The 14,048-nt window shown below is 36.3% G+C and overlaps 1 protein-coding gene across 2 annotated transcripts in view; it reads left to right on the forward strand.

The window, feature by feature from the left end:
- cadpsb (Ca2+-dependent activator protein for secretion b) overlaps positions 1–14,048 on the forward strand; it is a 77,831-nt gene that overhangs the window by 49,261 nt on the left and 14,522 nt on the right. For both annotated transcript variants that reach the window (XM_084427050.1, XM_084427051.1), the window contains exons 12-18: positions 5,371–5,507; positions 5,659–5,846; positions 7,143–7,244; positions 7,952–8,015; positions 8,244–8,367; positions 11,328–11,360; positions 13,493–13,599. In XM_084427050.1, coding sequence (XP_084283176.1) covers positions 5,371–5,507; positions 5,659–5,846; positions 7,143–7,244; positions 7,952–8,015; positions 8,244–8,367; positions 11,328–11,360; positions 13,493–13,599 — 755 coding nt within the window. The remainder of the gene's footprint in view (positions 1–5,370; positions 5,508–5,658; positions 5,847–7,142; positions 7,245–7,951; positions 8,016–8,243; positions 8,368–11,327; positions 11,361–13,492; positions 13,600–14,048) is intronic.

The following is a 14,048-nucleotide window of genomic DNA, read 5'->3' on the forward strand; positions in this document are numbered from 1 at the left end:
TCACAGATTCTGGAATACTATGAAGGTTCTGGCAACAGTTTGTATTTATACATAAATATATTAAATATGCATTAATTACTCTGCTTGAATACAGAGTACATGTATCATAATAACATACAATGATTAAGGTAATATTAAAAGGGAAATGGATCCCCCGTGGAGTTTTGGGAACACTTTACAATAAGGTTCACTTTGTTAAATACAAAATTCTGTCATGGAACTCTTGATGGCGCAGGCTAATAGGCCCTTTAACTTAACCTGCTCGTAATCACATCGTTATCTATAGCCAATGAGCTTGCGTGCTTAACCTTCACATACTTGTGTAGCATTTGCCTTAGCAGTGCAGTGCGCTTTTAGAAAGGCTAACTTTATTTGCTCAACTTCCAACAACACTTTTTCCAGGGCTGATGTTTTCATTTACCCGTGGCCGTGTGTGTTTCGGGCTGGGTTCAGCTGAACGCGTGTTAGAGTCATGCTCCGTTATTCATCCGTTGTCCAAATGACCTCCACATTTACAAATAGGAGTATAGAGGGTTTTGACAATGACTATAATCAAATGATGCTAAATCATCATACTATTTGCTCAGGTGGTTGTGTGGGGTTTCTATTAGCCTGCAACGTGTATTTCATTTGTTAAAGCCACACATAATGCACATTCTAATTGGATATGTTTGAGCCTTTTGGCTCAGGCACACATAGTCATAGGCCACTAGAGTTAAGCCATTCGGCAAAGCAGGCTCAGGGCACATATATAACTAACACCACATCGGTAAGTCACGAGGGACGCTAAAAAAATCGATACACAAGTACACTGCGAGATGCTTCACGCGCCTTATATGCACCTCATGACAGCCCACGTCTAACGGCTAGACCCACCAAAATATTTATCCAAAACATAGAACTCTATAAACTGAATCAATAATAAATTGTAAATGTGTTCAGCATTCTGTAACAATATATTTTCGGATTTTCTAGACTATTTTAAGTCGTAGGATATATTAGTGTATGGCTTTGGCAGGCATGTATACTAAGCTGGGCAGCAGGTGCCTAAGCCCTCCCCAGCTCTACAGCACCCCACAGTTTTCCAATGTAAATCTGTGAGGAAAAATGGAAGTGTAGCGCGATTTAATTGAGAGCCATTGGGGCAGATTTCAGACTGCCCCGCTTATTTTCAAACTCCAGACCAAGACGATATCAATCCGCTTTAGCTATGTGTATATTAGTCTGCATCAGGTCAGTAACTAGTTGGCATGTCTGTTCTTAATAACAAATTAATAAAAGTTTAAACGTGCTAATAGCCTTTATATAGTTCTGTTTTGTTCGTTTTATGTTTGTTCTGAGAATAGAAATTACTTTCTTTTCCTCACCGGAATTGCTCATTTGTTTTTACCGGATTCAGTACCTTCATAGAATCAATTTAGAAACTGATACTGGCATCAAATACACATTTGACCAACATTCAAATATACTGTATGTCTGAAGGTAAGTGTATTTGCCAGTACAGTGTTAGTATTCGTTTCAGTGATAGTTGAGTCTGATCTAGATTGTATCCTGTGAGAATCCTGTCAAAATCAGCTGCAGCAGAGCACAACGTAATACACCGAAATATAGTCCTTTCTTTCTTTCTTTCTTTCTTACTGTCTTTCTTACTGTCTTTCTTTCTTTCACTACTCGATCTGACCACCCACCAGTTCAAACTGCACTATCATGTCGGTACAGGTTGTTGTATTTTACGTTGTGTTTTTTCTTCGTTCATGCTTTGCTTGTACCCTTCTTTAGTCCTGCAGCTGTAGTGGAGTCAGGGTTTTCGTGTCTGCTTTTTTCCTTCAGCCTTGTTGCTAGTCTTTATGTTATTCTGGTTTGTCCCTTCTTACCCTGCTGTCTTCTAGCTGGACTCAAGGGTAAGTGCTAACCTGTTAGCTAGCACCAGTCAGATAATCATAAAACCATTATCTGACCTATGCAACGTGCTCTCTTTATCCTTTTTCTCTCGTTCTTTTTCTCCTCCTTTCAAATCTCACTCCTCATGCTTTAGACCTAAGTAGATTATTTTACTTTTCAGTTGAACTTTTTTTTTTTTTTGATGATGGCTAAAACTACAAACTTTCATTATTCTTGCCAGTTTAGGTTGCATGTAAATTAGTGCGTTTGTACTTATTATTTAGCTAAGTTAATATGGTTTATGATTTATTTGCATAATTGCCTTCTCTACATAAACATCACTAGCATCACAAGACCCCTCAGAGTAAAGTAAAAGATGGGGTTTGACTTGTTTTGGTGGCATTTCATTCTTATGGGACAATTCTGAGAATCTTTGGGATGACTGACTAAGTCAAATTTGGCCATTCCTAAGTTTGACCATCAATTCTGTCTACAGTAACAGCAGCAGTGAAGCACTGTACATGTTTGACCACTTGGACTTTACTCTCGAGGGTTCAGTTGCCTTTCAACTGATTTCTTTATTTTTGAACTTGAGCTTTACAAGAGTTGGCAAATATGTAAGTGGAGTATTCTGAATGCCAATGTGAAGGAGCAGGCACTGCCGTCCCTCCTCACCAAGAAATACTCCTAATTATCTTTCGTCCGGAGGAAATGGGCCTCTTTGAAGTAGTCCCTAAACCCAATGTAGAACTTAGCAAAGATATAGTTCATTATTTGCACCTGTGTGTGTTTGCCCTTATACTGCTTGAGTAGGTGAGCATTTTGATGTCATGTTATCCATTCAGATGCTGATGGAAAGACAAGTTAATGTTCTTCCTTTTTGATTATTCTCCATTTTTTTTCACAGAGAATGAATTAATTACTTTTTAGACTCTGTTGGCTCCCCGTTAAAGCCGTGTATCTGCACTAGAACAGTAATGCTAGCCTGTTGGCACGCCACTGAAGTGGCTTGCTAGTCAGTGTGCTCAGCAACCCTTATGAAAACACTGAAAATTTCTCCAGTATTGTCAACTTGCAAATGCTAAGAGAAAAATGCAGAATGCTAAAAGATAGGCAAGCGGAAAATGTTACTTTTTTTTCTTGCATGACATTGGAAAGCACAGTGGAGTGTCTCACTGTTTTCCTGCATGTAAAAGACATCCATTTTCAATTAAATATCATATATAACCATTAAAAAAGCATCAGGAGTTATTTTATAGTAGTAAAATATTATTAATAACAGGGTAGGAAATGGTTCCTAGTTTATTAGTATCCCCATAAGTCCTAGTCTTATTTGAATGCAGCACAGCGGTTTTTGCACAAGCCGATTTAAAACTGTGGAATGTGGAAGTACATTATTTTAATTAATGTATAATTATGAAATATAAAAATGCAAATGAATAAGGCACATCCTTTAATCCTGTAGGTTTACCCTGTAATTAGGACACATTTGCTTATTTATTCCCTTTAATTCCACGGTTCATATAGCTCATATAGTCTGTTATGCAGTTTTACACTTTCTTTTTCTCATTTCTTTATTATCCTGAGTTGCTCAGTCATAAGGCTTCTTTGCCATTCATTCTGATGTTGAACTTTTTCTCAGTTTGTCTGTTGTCTATCCTAGCTCATTTCCTCACTGAGTTCTTCATTCCTACAATCCCGTGTCTTTTCCTGTGCCTCTATTCTTTCTTTTTTTTGTCCTCTCTTTTAGTCTACGTCTCTATAATTGTAGCAATGCTTTACTTGGCCAAAGAATAACATAACTTTATCCAAGTTCCTCTAATTAAGCAGATCTGGATAGTATTTATTTGTTTTTGCACTTTATTTTTAGCCATGTATTCACACATTCACATGGTTATTGTTGTTATCTATTCTAGACACACACCTTAATCATTGGTGTAACACGATGCACATTCTTTCCTCACATTTTCTCTCATTAGAGCACCTCATCACTGCACAGATTTAGATTCTATTATTCTGTTGCTAATAAAGTAAGTCATCAGGGGGTCAGTTTATTTTTTAGGATTTTTTTATTTTTTCTCAAGCACGTGCATAGAACTTAAAAAACTGCATAGACTGTTTAGCTGATTTTGTTTACATTTAGCCTATAACAAAAAGCATATTAAAGAACCCATGGAAAAAATAAAATAAAATAAAAACTTTTTTTTTTTTTTTTGGTTTTTATGCCATGTCTATTAGCATTGAGGACATCTACACTACCAAAAGTTTGTGGTCATTGAGGTTTTATTAATTTGCTTAATTTTTTTAAAGTTTATTCATAAATGATGCATTAAATGGATCTAAAGTGTCAGTGAAGGGATTTTTAGATAAATGTTGTTCTTTGGAACTTTCTATTCATCAAAGAATCCTGAAGAAAAAATGTATCATGGTTTCAACTAAAATATTAAGCAGCACAACTGTTTTCAATATGAATAATAGTAAGAAGTGTTTCTTGAGCAGCAAAACAGCATATTAGAATGATTTCTGAAGGATCATGTGACACTGAAGACCTTTGTGTCACAGGAATAAATTAAAATTTTAAATATATTAAATTAGAAAATAGTTATTTTAAATTGTAATCATATTTCACAGTGTTTGAACTGTTTTTTGATCAAATAAATGCAGCTTTGATTAGCATAAGAGACTTCATTTTTTATTTTATTTTTAAACACAAACTTTTGAACGGTAGTGTATATGCTAGTAAATATTTACCAAAAAAAATCAAATCACTTTTAACAGTATTTTTTTTCTTTTAAAGGAAAACAGAGCAAAAATATTCATGACTCATGCTGACCCACACATATTTTTGTCAAATCAACTGAATCAGAAAACTCTGCTTGTCAGGCCATTTCATGGGGCCTTTAAATTTTATCTTAGAGACTTAGTTGATGCTGTTGTACTATTAAATTACATAAGAAAATTCCTGGTTAGTTAATTATAATATATAAAAAATGGCAAACATATCTCCCCTAATTTCTTTTTTCGGCATTTGCACTTTTAAGAGCACACAATCCATCTTCTCTCTTAAAATGAGTGACATTAATCAATTGCGAATGGCAGAATCTATTGTATTCATGTGAAAGAAACTACATTTGGAATTACGCCACTTCCTCAAGGCCATCGGTGGCCTTTTACTTACAAAAGCTTTTGATTGAGAGAACAGGAAGAGACCAGGCCCTGATCAGCTCATGCATGCACGTCCAGAATGAATGTGAGCTGAGAGTTATCACTCAGTTCCACATTTGCTAGGTCCGATTGAACTCTGCTTGACTTTTGCTGCAAGTTGACAATGTGAAAGCTCAATGTCCTTGATTTGCCATAGAGGGCTCATTCTAGGTGTTTAGTTTTTTGTGGTGAGAGGAGAACAAATCATTCTACTTGCTGTTTGCTAATATCCTCTTCCTTGAACCCACCCCCTCTCCCTTCCTCTCCCATGATTGGCTGGAACAGATGCTGACAGAGCACAGAAGCACGGCATGGATGAGTTTATCTCAGCTAACCCATGTAGCTTTGATCATGCCTCGTTGTTCGAGATGGTGCAGAGGCTCACGTTGGACCACAGGCTAAATGACAACTTTGCATGTCTGGTAAGTGCTTTTTTTTTAAATGCTGACCTAAATGTAAAGCAACTAAATTCAACATGGTTTCCACAGAATGTTTAGCAGCACAACTGTTTTCAGCAGTGATAATAAAAAGAAATGTTTCCTTTCAAACTTTCTACCTTTTTTTTTATTGTAGGGATGGTTTAGCCCAGGTCAGGTGTTTGTTCTGGATGAGTACTGCGCTCGGAACGGGGTGAGAGGATGCCATAGACATCTGTGTTATCTTGGCGACCTACTGGAGAGGGCAGATGCCGGGCACATGATTGACCCGACGCTGTTGCACTACAGCTTCGCGTTTTGTGCCTCCCATGTTCACGGTAACAGGTACAGGCTTGCATAAAGATACACTGCGTTATTGTGATGTTAGATGTCGGGAGAGATACGATCATGGAAGCAGGGTGAACGAGAGTGCAGAACCAAGGGCGCTTTGCAAGTCATCAGCATATTTTTGTATTTTTTCTTTAGCGTTTATTATATTTTCCTCTGTGAATGTTCTTTATAATTTTGCCAAATTTTGTTTGATTTGTTGTGTCTTTTGTTCTCAATCATTTTTCATTTCTTTTCCACTTTCCAAAGCTCAGCAGTATTCTTTTATCCACAACACTTTTTCCATTCTCCTTTTCTTTTTTGTCATTTTAATTTCCAAATCTCATTGTGTTGCTCATTCATTACATGTTCCTGATAGTCAGAGGGGGTCTGAGTTACAGGGGGCTGGCTCAATGTCAGGAGGGAAAAAGGAGTCTAAAAAAAAGAGGAAATGTAAAACACAGCTGGCCCCTGAGAGCGCAAGGTAAGAGGGCTTATCAAGGATACGTTCATATCAGCATCATATTTTATATTGTGCAATAGCAGCAAATGTATCTCACACAGGGTGACATTGCTTATACAGCTTAGGATATCTTAAAAGTATACTGTAGCTCACCCCCAATTTTTTTTTTCAGCAGAAAAAAAAGAACTATAAACCTTTCATTTCTTTTAAGTCATCATGATATTTCATAATGTGACATATTTATCTTAACAATAACACTAAGATCCTGCATTAAGAAAATATTTAGAATTTTGACTTCATACAAGCCTGTATGCACTTGTACAGCACGTTTAGTTCAGCTTTCTCTTCCCACTGACTCGTTGAAAGTATATTTATTACTGTGCTGAAGCTAGCTGTGTATTAAATATATTTTAATGAAATATGGTGCCCAATTGGAGTTTTGTGACATCAATAGCTGTAAATTTTTAAAAATGGGTTGGAAAGAATGTCCCCCATGTGTATCACAACAGGGTCCCATCTGCTGGGTACAAATACATTTAGAGCCAGTGTATTAGATTTAAGAAAACCAGACATTGCTTCTGGTTAGATGTTCTTTCTGAGCTCAGTGTGCCAGGCCTGTATTTTATTGTTACAAGTGTGATATAGAGCATACTGAAATGTTAATGTGGTTTGATTAGCTTTCACTGAAAATATACATGGCTTTATAAAGCAATTATGTAGTATCATAATTAGCTGTAATAATAAATCAGTTCAAAACTTTCTTTTGATTTTTATTACTTTCGTCTCGGCTCAACATTGATCTTTCTTCCTAATCAATTTGCAAATAATGGCATGTTTTGCTTGTAAAATAGGCCTGATGGTCTTGGAACAGTAACGGTGGAAGAAAAAGAACGCTTTGAGGAAATCAAAGAACGATTACGTGTCCTTCTGGAGAATCAGATCACAAACTTTAGGTGAGTATGTAGACTTAAGGCATTTATTGAACATTTCACAGCCTGTAATAGCAAGAAGACTTTGTACACCAGTGGTTCTGTTGGTTTTGTTTCAAGACGCATATTTTATATTGAACGTCGATTGCAATCCAACATCTCATTACATTTTTAGTGTACGAAAGTAGACAAAAATGTCCTTTAAAATCATACATTAAAAATGATATCACCACTGGCTGCGTAGTCCCAACAATATGCAAATTAATAGGCAGAGCAGGGAATTGGACAATTTTGTAAACACATAAACAACAGCAGAGGTGATTTATCAGCTTAATGCATGGAACAAATGCTGGGCCAAATATTGTATTAGGCTGAACATGAGCGGTGCACAGCCATAAGTGCATAAACATGTCAATGTTATTTCAACAACAGAGCTGTGCAAATCAAACAAGACACTAGCATGTGGTTTCATTTTTCTCAGTGCGTCTTTTACCTTTTCAGCATTTGACGTCAGCCACAAAAGATATGGGAAGTATTTTCTTTAAAAGAGTTGCATTGTATTATTCACATTTAGCATCGTGCTGTCCGTAACCCATTTTTGGTTCTCGTCCCACCAGTCAAGAACCGCTGATGTACACCGTTCTGGGTTTTTTTCCTCGACATTGCATCCGAAAATGTGTGTATTGTATACAGGATTTTCTACAGACACAATGCAATTTTTGTCGTTGTAGGTATTGCTTTCCGTTTGGTCGCCCTGAGGGAGCATTGAAAGCCACTCTGTCTTTGCTGGAGAGGGTAATGACAACATTGCTTATATTGATTCAGAGTAGCAGCTGTAGAAGGAAAAGAGAAGCAATTGATGGTATTTTGTTCAGTACCGCCTGCCTCTGTTTACTTGTTCTGCCATGCATCATTATTTCAAATAAATAAAAAAAAAGTTTTAAAAAGTATGACTCATTCATACCAGGACAACAACATTGATGTCACTAGATAAAATTTTTTGGGATTTGTGTTTTTTCACAGGTGCTTATGAAGGACATTGTGACCCCAGTGCCGCAGGAGGAAGTCAAGGCTGTGATTCGTAAATGCTTAGAGCAAGCAGCTCAAATTAACTACCAGCGCATCACTGAATACGCCAGAGTGGAAGGTGACTAGCATTACGCTTTTCTTTCACAGCATTATGATTTTAAAGCACTTAACCATATGATGATTTGAACCAGAAGGGAACTTTTGTGCTTTTAACTTTTGTGCTTTCCATTCATTTGAATCGATTTAATGCATAAACTGTGGTCCATATTTGAATAATGTGCTTTGAGTAAATCATCTGTTCTTCTACTTTCAGTTTGTGAGAGGAAAATAAATGTAGGTTTGGTTAATTAGGATTTTGTTTCAATTGTAGATTAATTTTGATGATTTGCAGTTAAGTATACACATGGGATTTTTTAATATATATTTAAAAAGAATCAATTGCCTGCATTTATGTTATATTTAATTTGCTTATTTAATTTGATCTTTGATTTTACACCAGAGCACATTCTTGAATTACACTGCATCTGTCTTGTTTGAAATAATATACTTGTTTCTTCTACGGTCAATTACTGCTTTTGTTTCTTTCTCTGTTTTCAAGAAAAGTTTCAATGTCTTCTTGTCCATTCTCCTTTTGTGGACTTGTGTGTAAAAAAAAATGCATTCAAATCCACACAAAGAAGAGCTTCTGACCCTTTCCTATGTGTTGCGATAACATAGAAGATTGGAAATTGGACATTTTCAGATGCTCTCCACCCATTCTCTTTTCTATTATTATGGCTGAGATCAGGATGATAAACGACATCAGGGTAGAGAAATGGTTACAGAGGAGGAAAAAGGAGCAAGGAAAATGAGTCGGTGAACAGAAAGGAATGCAGCAATGGGGAATAATCTTGCGGTGAAATAAATTAAGTATGTGGGAAGGAATGGTTGTAGGGTGGAAGAGTCCATTAGAGGAAAATAGGTTGAGGAAAAGAGCAATGAGATGAAGAGGGAAGCATCCATGAAACAATGCCAGGCTGGGCAACAAGCGTGAAAGAGGATTAAAAAGAAGCAAAAGATGGGCAATAGCGATGGGTTTCTGTTTGTGGAGGAGTAGAAGGCATTGAGAGCTGGTTTTGAGGAGGATGTTTGTGTTTAGATGTTTGAAGATATTTTTAAATCATCGCTCTGAATGAATGCTCAAATTATTGGTTCTGTCGCTTATTTCGAACAAGGTGACAAACCAATGATACAAATGCCACAAATGGTGGCAAAGTAAAAAAAACACAGTATCAGTTTACAATTGTGCCTCTCTAATGGGCCTTGACTGCTTGTTCCATGATTGAATAAAGTAACACAATTTCCTTAAGTATAACTCACCCAAATATGAATCTGTCATCAATTACTCACCCTCATGTCAACTGAAGTGCACATGGTTTTCTTTTCTTTAGTGGAACACGCTCACTGTCTGCTGCCCTTTTCCATAAAACAAAAGTGGCTGAAAAATAGTATAAAATCAATCAAATTTTGAAATCCATGGAAGAAAGAAAATTATGCTTCAAGTGACAGAGTTTTTATCTGGGTGACCAATACACTACTGTTCAAAAAAAATTGCGGCCGGTAAGATTTTTAAATACTTTTGAAAGAAGTCTCTTATGCTTGTCAATGCTGCATTTATTTTACGACATGTAAGTCTTCAGTGTCACATGATCCTTCAGAAATCATTCTAATATGCTGATTTGTTGCTCAAGAAACATTTCTTATCATTATCAATGTTAAAAACAGATGTGCTGCTTAACACTCTTGTGGAGATTCAGATCAGCATTTATTTGAAATAGAATTTTTTGAAACAAAATAAAAGTCTTTACTGTCACCTTTGATCTATTTAAAGCATCCTTGCTAAATAAAAGTATTAATAAAAAAATACAAAATAAACAAAATCTTACTTGCCCCAAACTTTTGAACAGTAGTTTTCCACGTCTACTTTATTCTTCATTTTTAGTGTCTCTAAGTGAGAATTCAAGGGTGATTGTGGTTTAATGGTTTTAACCATCAAATCATGTTGTATTATCCAACGTTTTCCAAAAGCAGATTTTATTGAGAACTTCCCTTAACACAAGACATCCCTTCACCATAACCGACCCTTGACCCCCTTTCCTCTGACCCCAAACTCTTGCATGCCGGAATCCTCTTTTTCTTTAGGAAAAAAGAGGGAAATGTATGATCATCCTGTCTACTCCTTGGCAACACAAGTTATGGATTTAACCATCCGTGAGTAACAACTGCTCACCCCTCATTCTTTACCTCTCTTCCATCAAATCAACCCTCCATGCCGCATCCTTCTCTGAACTTTTCTGTTTTGCCATTTTCATACAGATGACAGACACTGAGTAGAGAACGATACGTAATGTTCCGATTCCAATTTCTTTGGCAGAGATGTTCCATCTGTTTGTAATACGACATGACTGATGCATCCGTTCTGCTTCCTCGTGTTCATTTTTGGTTGAAGCTCCTGTTTGTGACTTGAATGCATTTTTACTTTGCTCGCTATTTTACTTTGTCTGAGTGTATATCGTTACTGTGGTGTGGTAGGTGGTTTCACTGGGGGGTTCCAGACACATCAACAGGTGACTGAGCTACCGGGAGAGCAGGAGTTAGTACACGTGTACGAGCTATAACTTACGTGTTCCAACATCACAAGTTTGTCCTGTTCGTGATTACTACAGCTGTGTGCAATTTGTCATGCAACCGAACAATGGCTATTGTCTCTTTGTTCAGTGTGTCCTTCAGTTGCTACTGTGCTATGTGTTTTTGTTCTTGTTGTTCCAGGTAAATATCTACATGTGTGTTTATTTGCCTTTTTATTCTTTTTATTATTCTATATCAAATATATACTAATTCTCTGGAGAGCAACCAAGAGTGAAATGACCAGGGATGCTGCAGTGACTTTGGGCTAAAACATGCCACCTTGAGGAATAATTCTTTTTCCCTCCAGTTCTCCCTTCTCTCTCTCCCTTATTTCTCCCTCTCCTTATGTGGCTCTGACTCTCTTTTTCTTTCTTTCTCTCTCTCTCTCTCTCGCTCTCTCTCTCTCTCAAGTTGAGAAAACTCTAAAGGATCAGAAGGATCCAGGTGAAGCTATGTTTGACGTCATCCCCTGTCCCCTTCAACACATCCTGGCACATGCACATGACACAATTACAGAGAACTTTTTTTAGTCTGAAAGTCCTGTATTCACCATGACACAAGGTCCACTCTTGTGCAGTTCTTTTTTTGTGAAGATAGTATTCTTCTATCAATATATGCACAAAATTTGGGTAAAAACTTATTTTGTGTTATATTATGCCTTTATAAATTGAAATGGAGCCTCTGAGCGCTACACAGTCTGCCTAATGGTGTTACATTATGCAGACTTACAAGAAGTAATTCTATCTTTCACAAATATTTCAGTGGCAGTTTTTTCAATGTGTTAAAATGTGAGTGGAGAATGATTTGCAAATGTTTCTCTCTAAAGCACTGGGAATAAGATAATTGAAGTATATCTTGACATCAATGGATTTTCTAAATAAGTGGTTCTCAACTAATTTTGCTTCAGAACTTAGATGTTTCATTGGGCACCAAGTGCTAAACCTACACCATATCAAAATGTTTTTCATGTAAAAGTAATACAAAAAATATCATTTTATTAATATTACAAACTTAATAATACTGTATTTATTTATTTTATATTTCGTTAGGTTGAAACTATGCCAAATTCTTTGTCTAATTTTGCTACATTCTATCCACTAACTAAAGTTTGATTTTACGCACTACATTTGACATCAGCAGCAAAATGGAATGCCAATTTGTTGCATTTAGCTTTGTTTTTGGTTTTGTCAGAATGGACTTGCAAACTGTTTTTGAGACAAAACCCACCAGTTGAGAACTACTTTTCTAAATCACCATCCATTTAAGAGATATTTCGCTTCTTTAATTCCCAGTCCTGGTTTTAGAAATTTGACATTTTGGACACATTGAAAATAGATAAAGTATGAAATTTGGATAATGGTAATCATAGATTATCATTAGATCCATTGTCATTACTTTATCATGTTGTGTTGATGACATCATGGCCTTAGGAAGAGTTAGAATGAGCTTCTATCAGATATTAATGGTTCAGAGTGTAGTAAATTTCAGTACAGTGCCCCACAACTCCATTAATAACCCACAAATTTAACAGACCAATAAACCATTGGCATAAAAGTGAACATTTCACACCCTAGACACCAAGATTAAAGAGTCAGACGAAATGATAAATAAGTAATGTCCTTCATGTCTGAAGTAGCATTTCGGTCAATAAATTAAAGATTTTTTTTCTCCTTCAGTGGAGACCTCAGCATTGCTGAGTTGGTCGGTATTTTTACTTTATTTATTTAGCTTTTTTCTTTCTTTTGGTTTTCTGTCTTATTCATTTCATCTTGTTCAGACAAAAGTTGATTATATGTTAAAATCAGAAACACTATTGTGTGTCCTGATGTCCTCATTTCATCAAAGTGTTGCATATGTCTGACAATCTGGTCTACTCTTTCTCTCATGTGTTGGCCTTAAATGAGAAGTCCTACTAATTAATAGTAATATACCGAGATAGATTAAAAATACAGTATTAAATGGATATAGCCTACAGTGGGGTCTAAACGTCTGTGTCCAAATATCTATAATTCAAATCCGGAATTAAAGTTTTAGGCTTTAGGAAATGTTATGATGTGAAATAAATACGGCATAGTAATGATTCTGCATTTCTTCTGCAAGATTCTGAAATTTGTGAGTGACATTGACCAATTTTCTACAAATTTAAGGGTCAGATGATTTTGCTCCATTGAAGATGCAAAAGATAAATACTAAGACATTTTATGTTGATTTTTACATTTAAATTATGATGTCGATGACGAAATAAAATTTAAATCAGAAAAAGAAAAATAGAACCGCTTGTGGTCTCAAGACTTTTGAACCCCAGTTTAGTTGCAAGCTTTTTTGCCTCAAAGATTACAAATAAGCGATTTACAGGAGCATTCTAGTGTCTCTGACATCAGTTAGGCATCTTTTCTTGAAGTGTTATGAGTGTCATCAACAGTGTTGTCATTTCTGCATGCTCAGTTAGGTATTTATGACTTTAGCTTCTTTAGACTGCATTGTAGTGCTCATGACATCACAGATTCATAGAATAAATATATTAATCAACCACTGTAATATTAACCATCCCTCTTCTCCCCACCATTCTGCTCCAGAGAATGTAGCTAACCTAGCTACGCCTGCTAAAAAACTGGAGCATGCCATCCGCCTTGCGGAGTTAGTCATTGAGGTTCTACATCAGAACCAGGACCACCACGCAGAGGTGAGTCGGGACTCGCTCTCTCTTTCCCTTACGCTCACTTTTTTTCTTTATCTAATACAAAATAAGGTTGATTTAAAGTGCCAGTGGCTCCTCTCTTATAACAAAAAAGGCAGCTGTGCAGTTTGCACAGTGCAGTTTGTATGAGAGTAAATTAGTGAAACAACAAGAGTTCACTCTCCCATGAGATCTAGGTCTCTAAACCACTTTCCCTGGATCTATACTCTAAAGTAAGCCTCAGAATACAGATTGTTTCTGTGTTCTAAATGTTAGACAGATTCCTTTGCAATTCCCTTTGGCCTTTTTGAGCCAAGTAAAGGTTTCAGCCATAATTATAATAATTGGCCTGTTTCAACAGTTACTATTCTAGGAACAAATGCATTTTTGGCATTATTCCCAGATGCAATTTTAAGTATTAGGTAATCCATGGTCTTCCTGAGATTTATAGATTT

The sequence above is a fragment of the Rutilus rutilus genome (assembly GCF_951802725.1).
Source record: "Rutilus rutilus genome assembly, chromosome: 12".
Taxonomy (NCBI): domain Eukaryota; kingdom Metazoa; phylum Chordata; class Actinopteri; order Cypriniformes; family Leuciscidae; genus Rutilus; species Rutilus rutilus.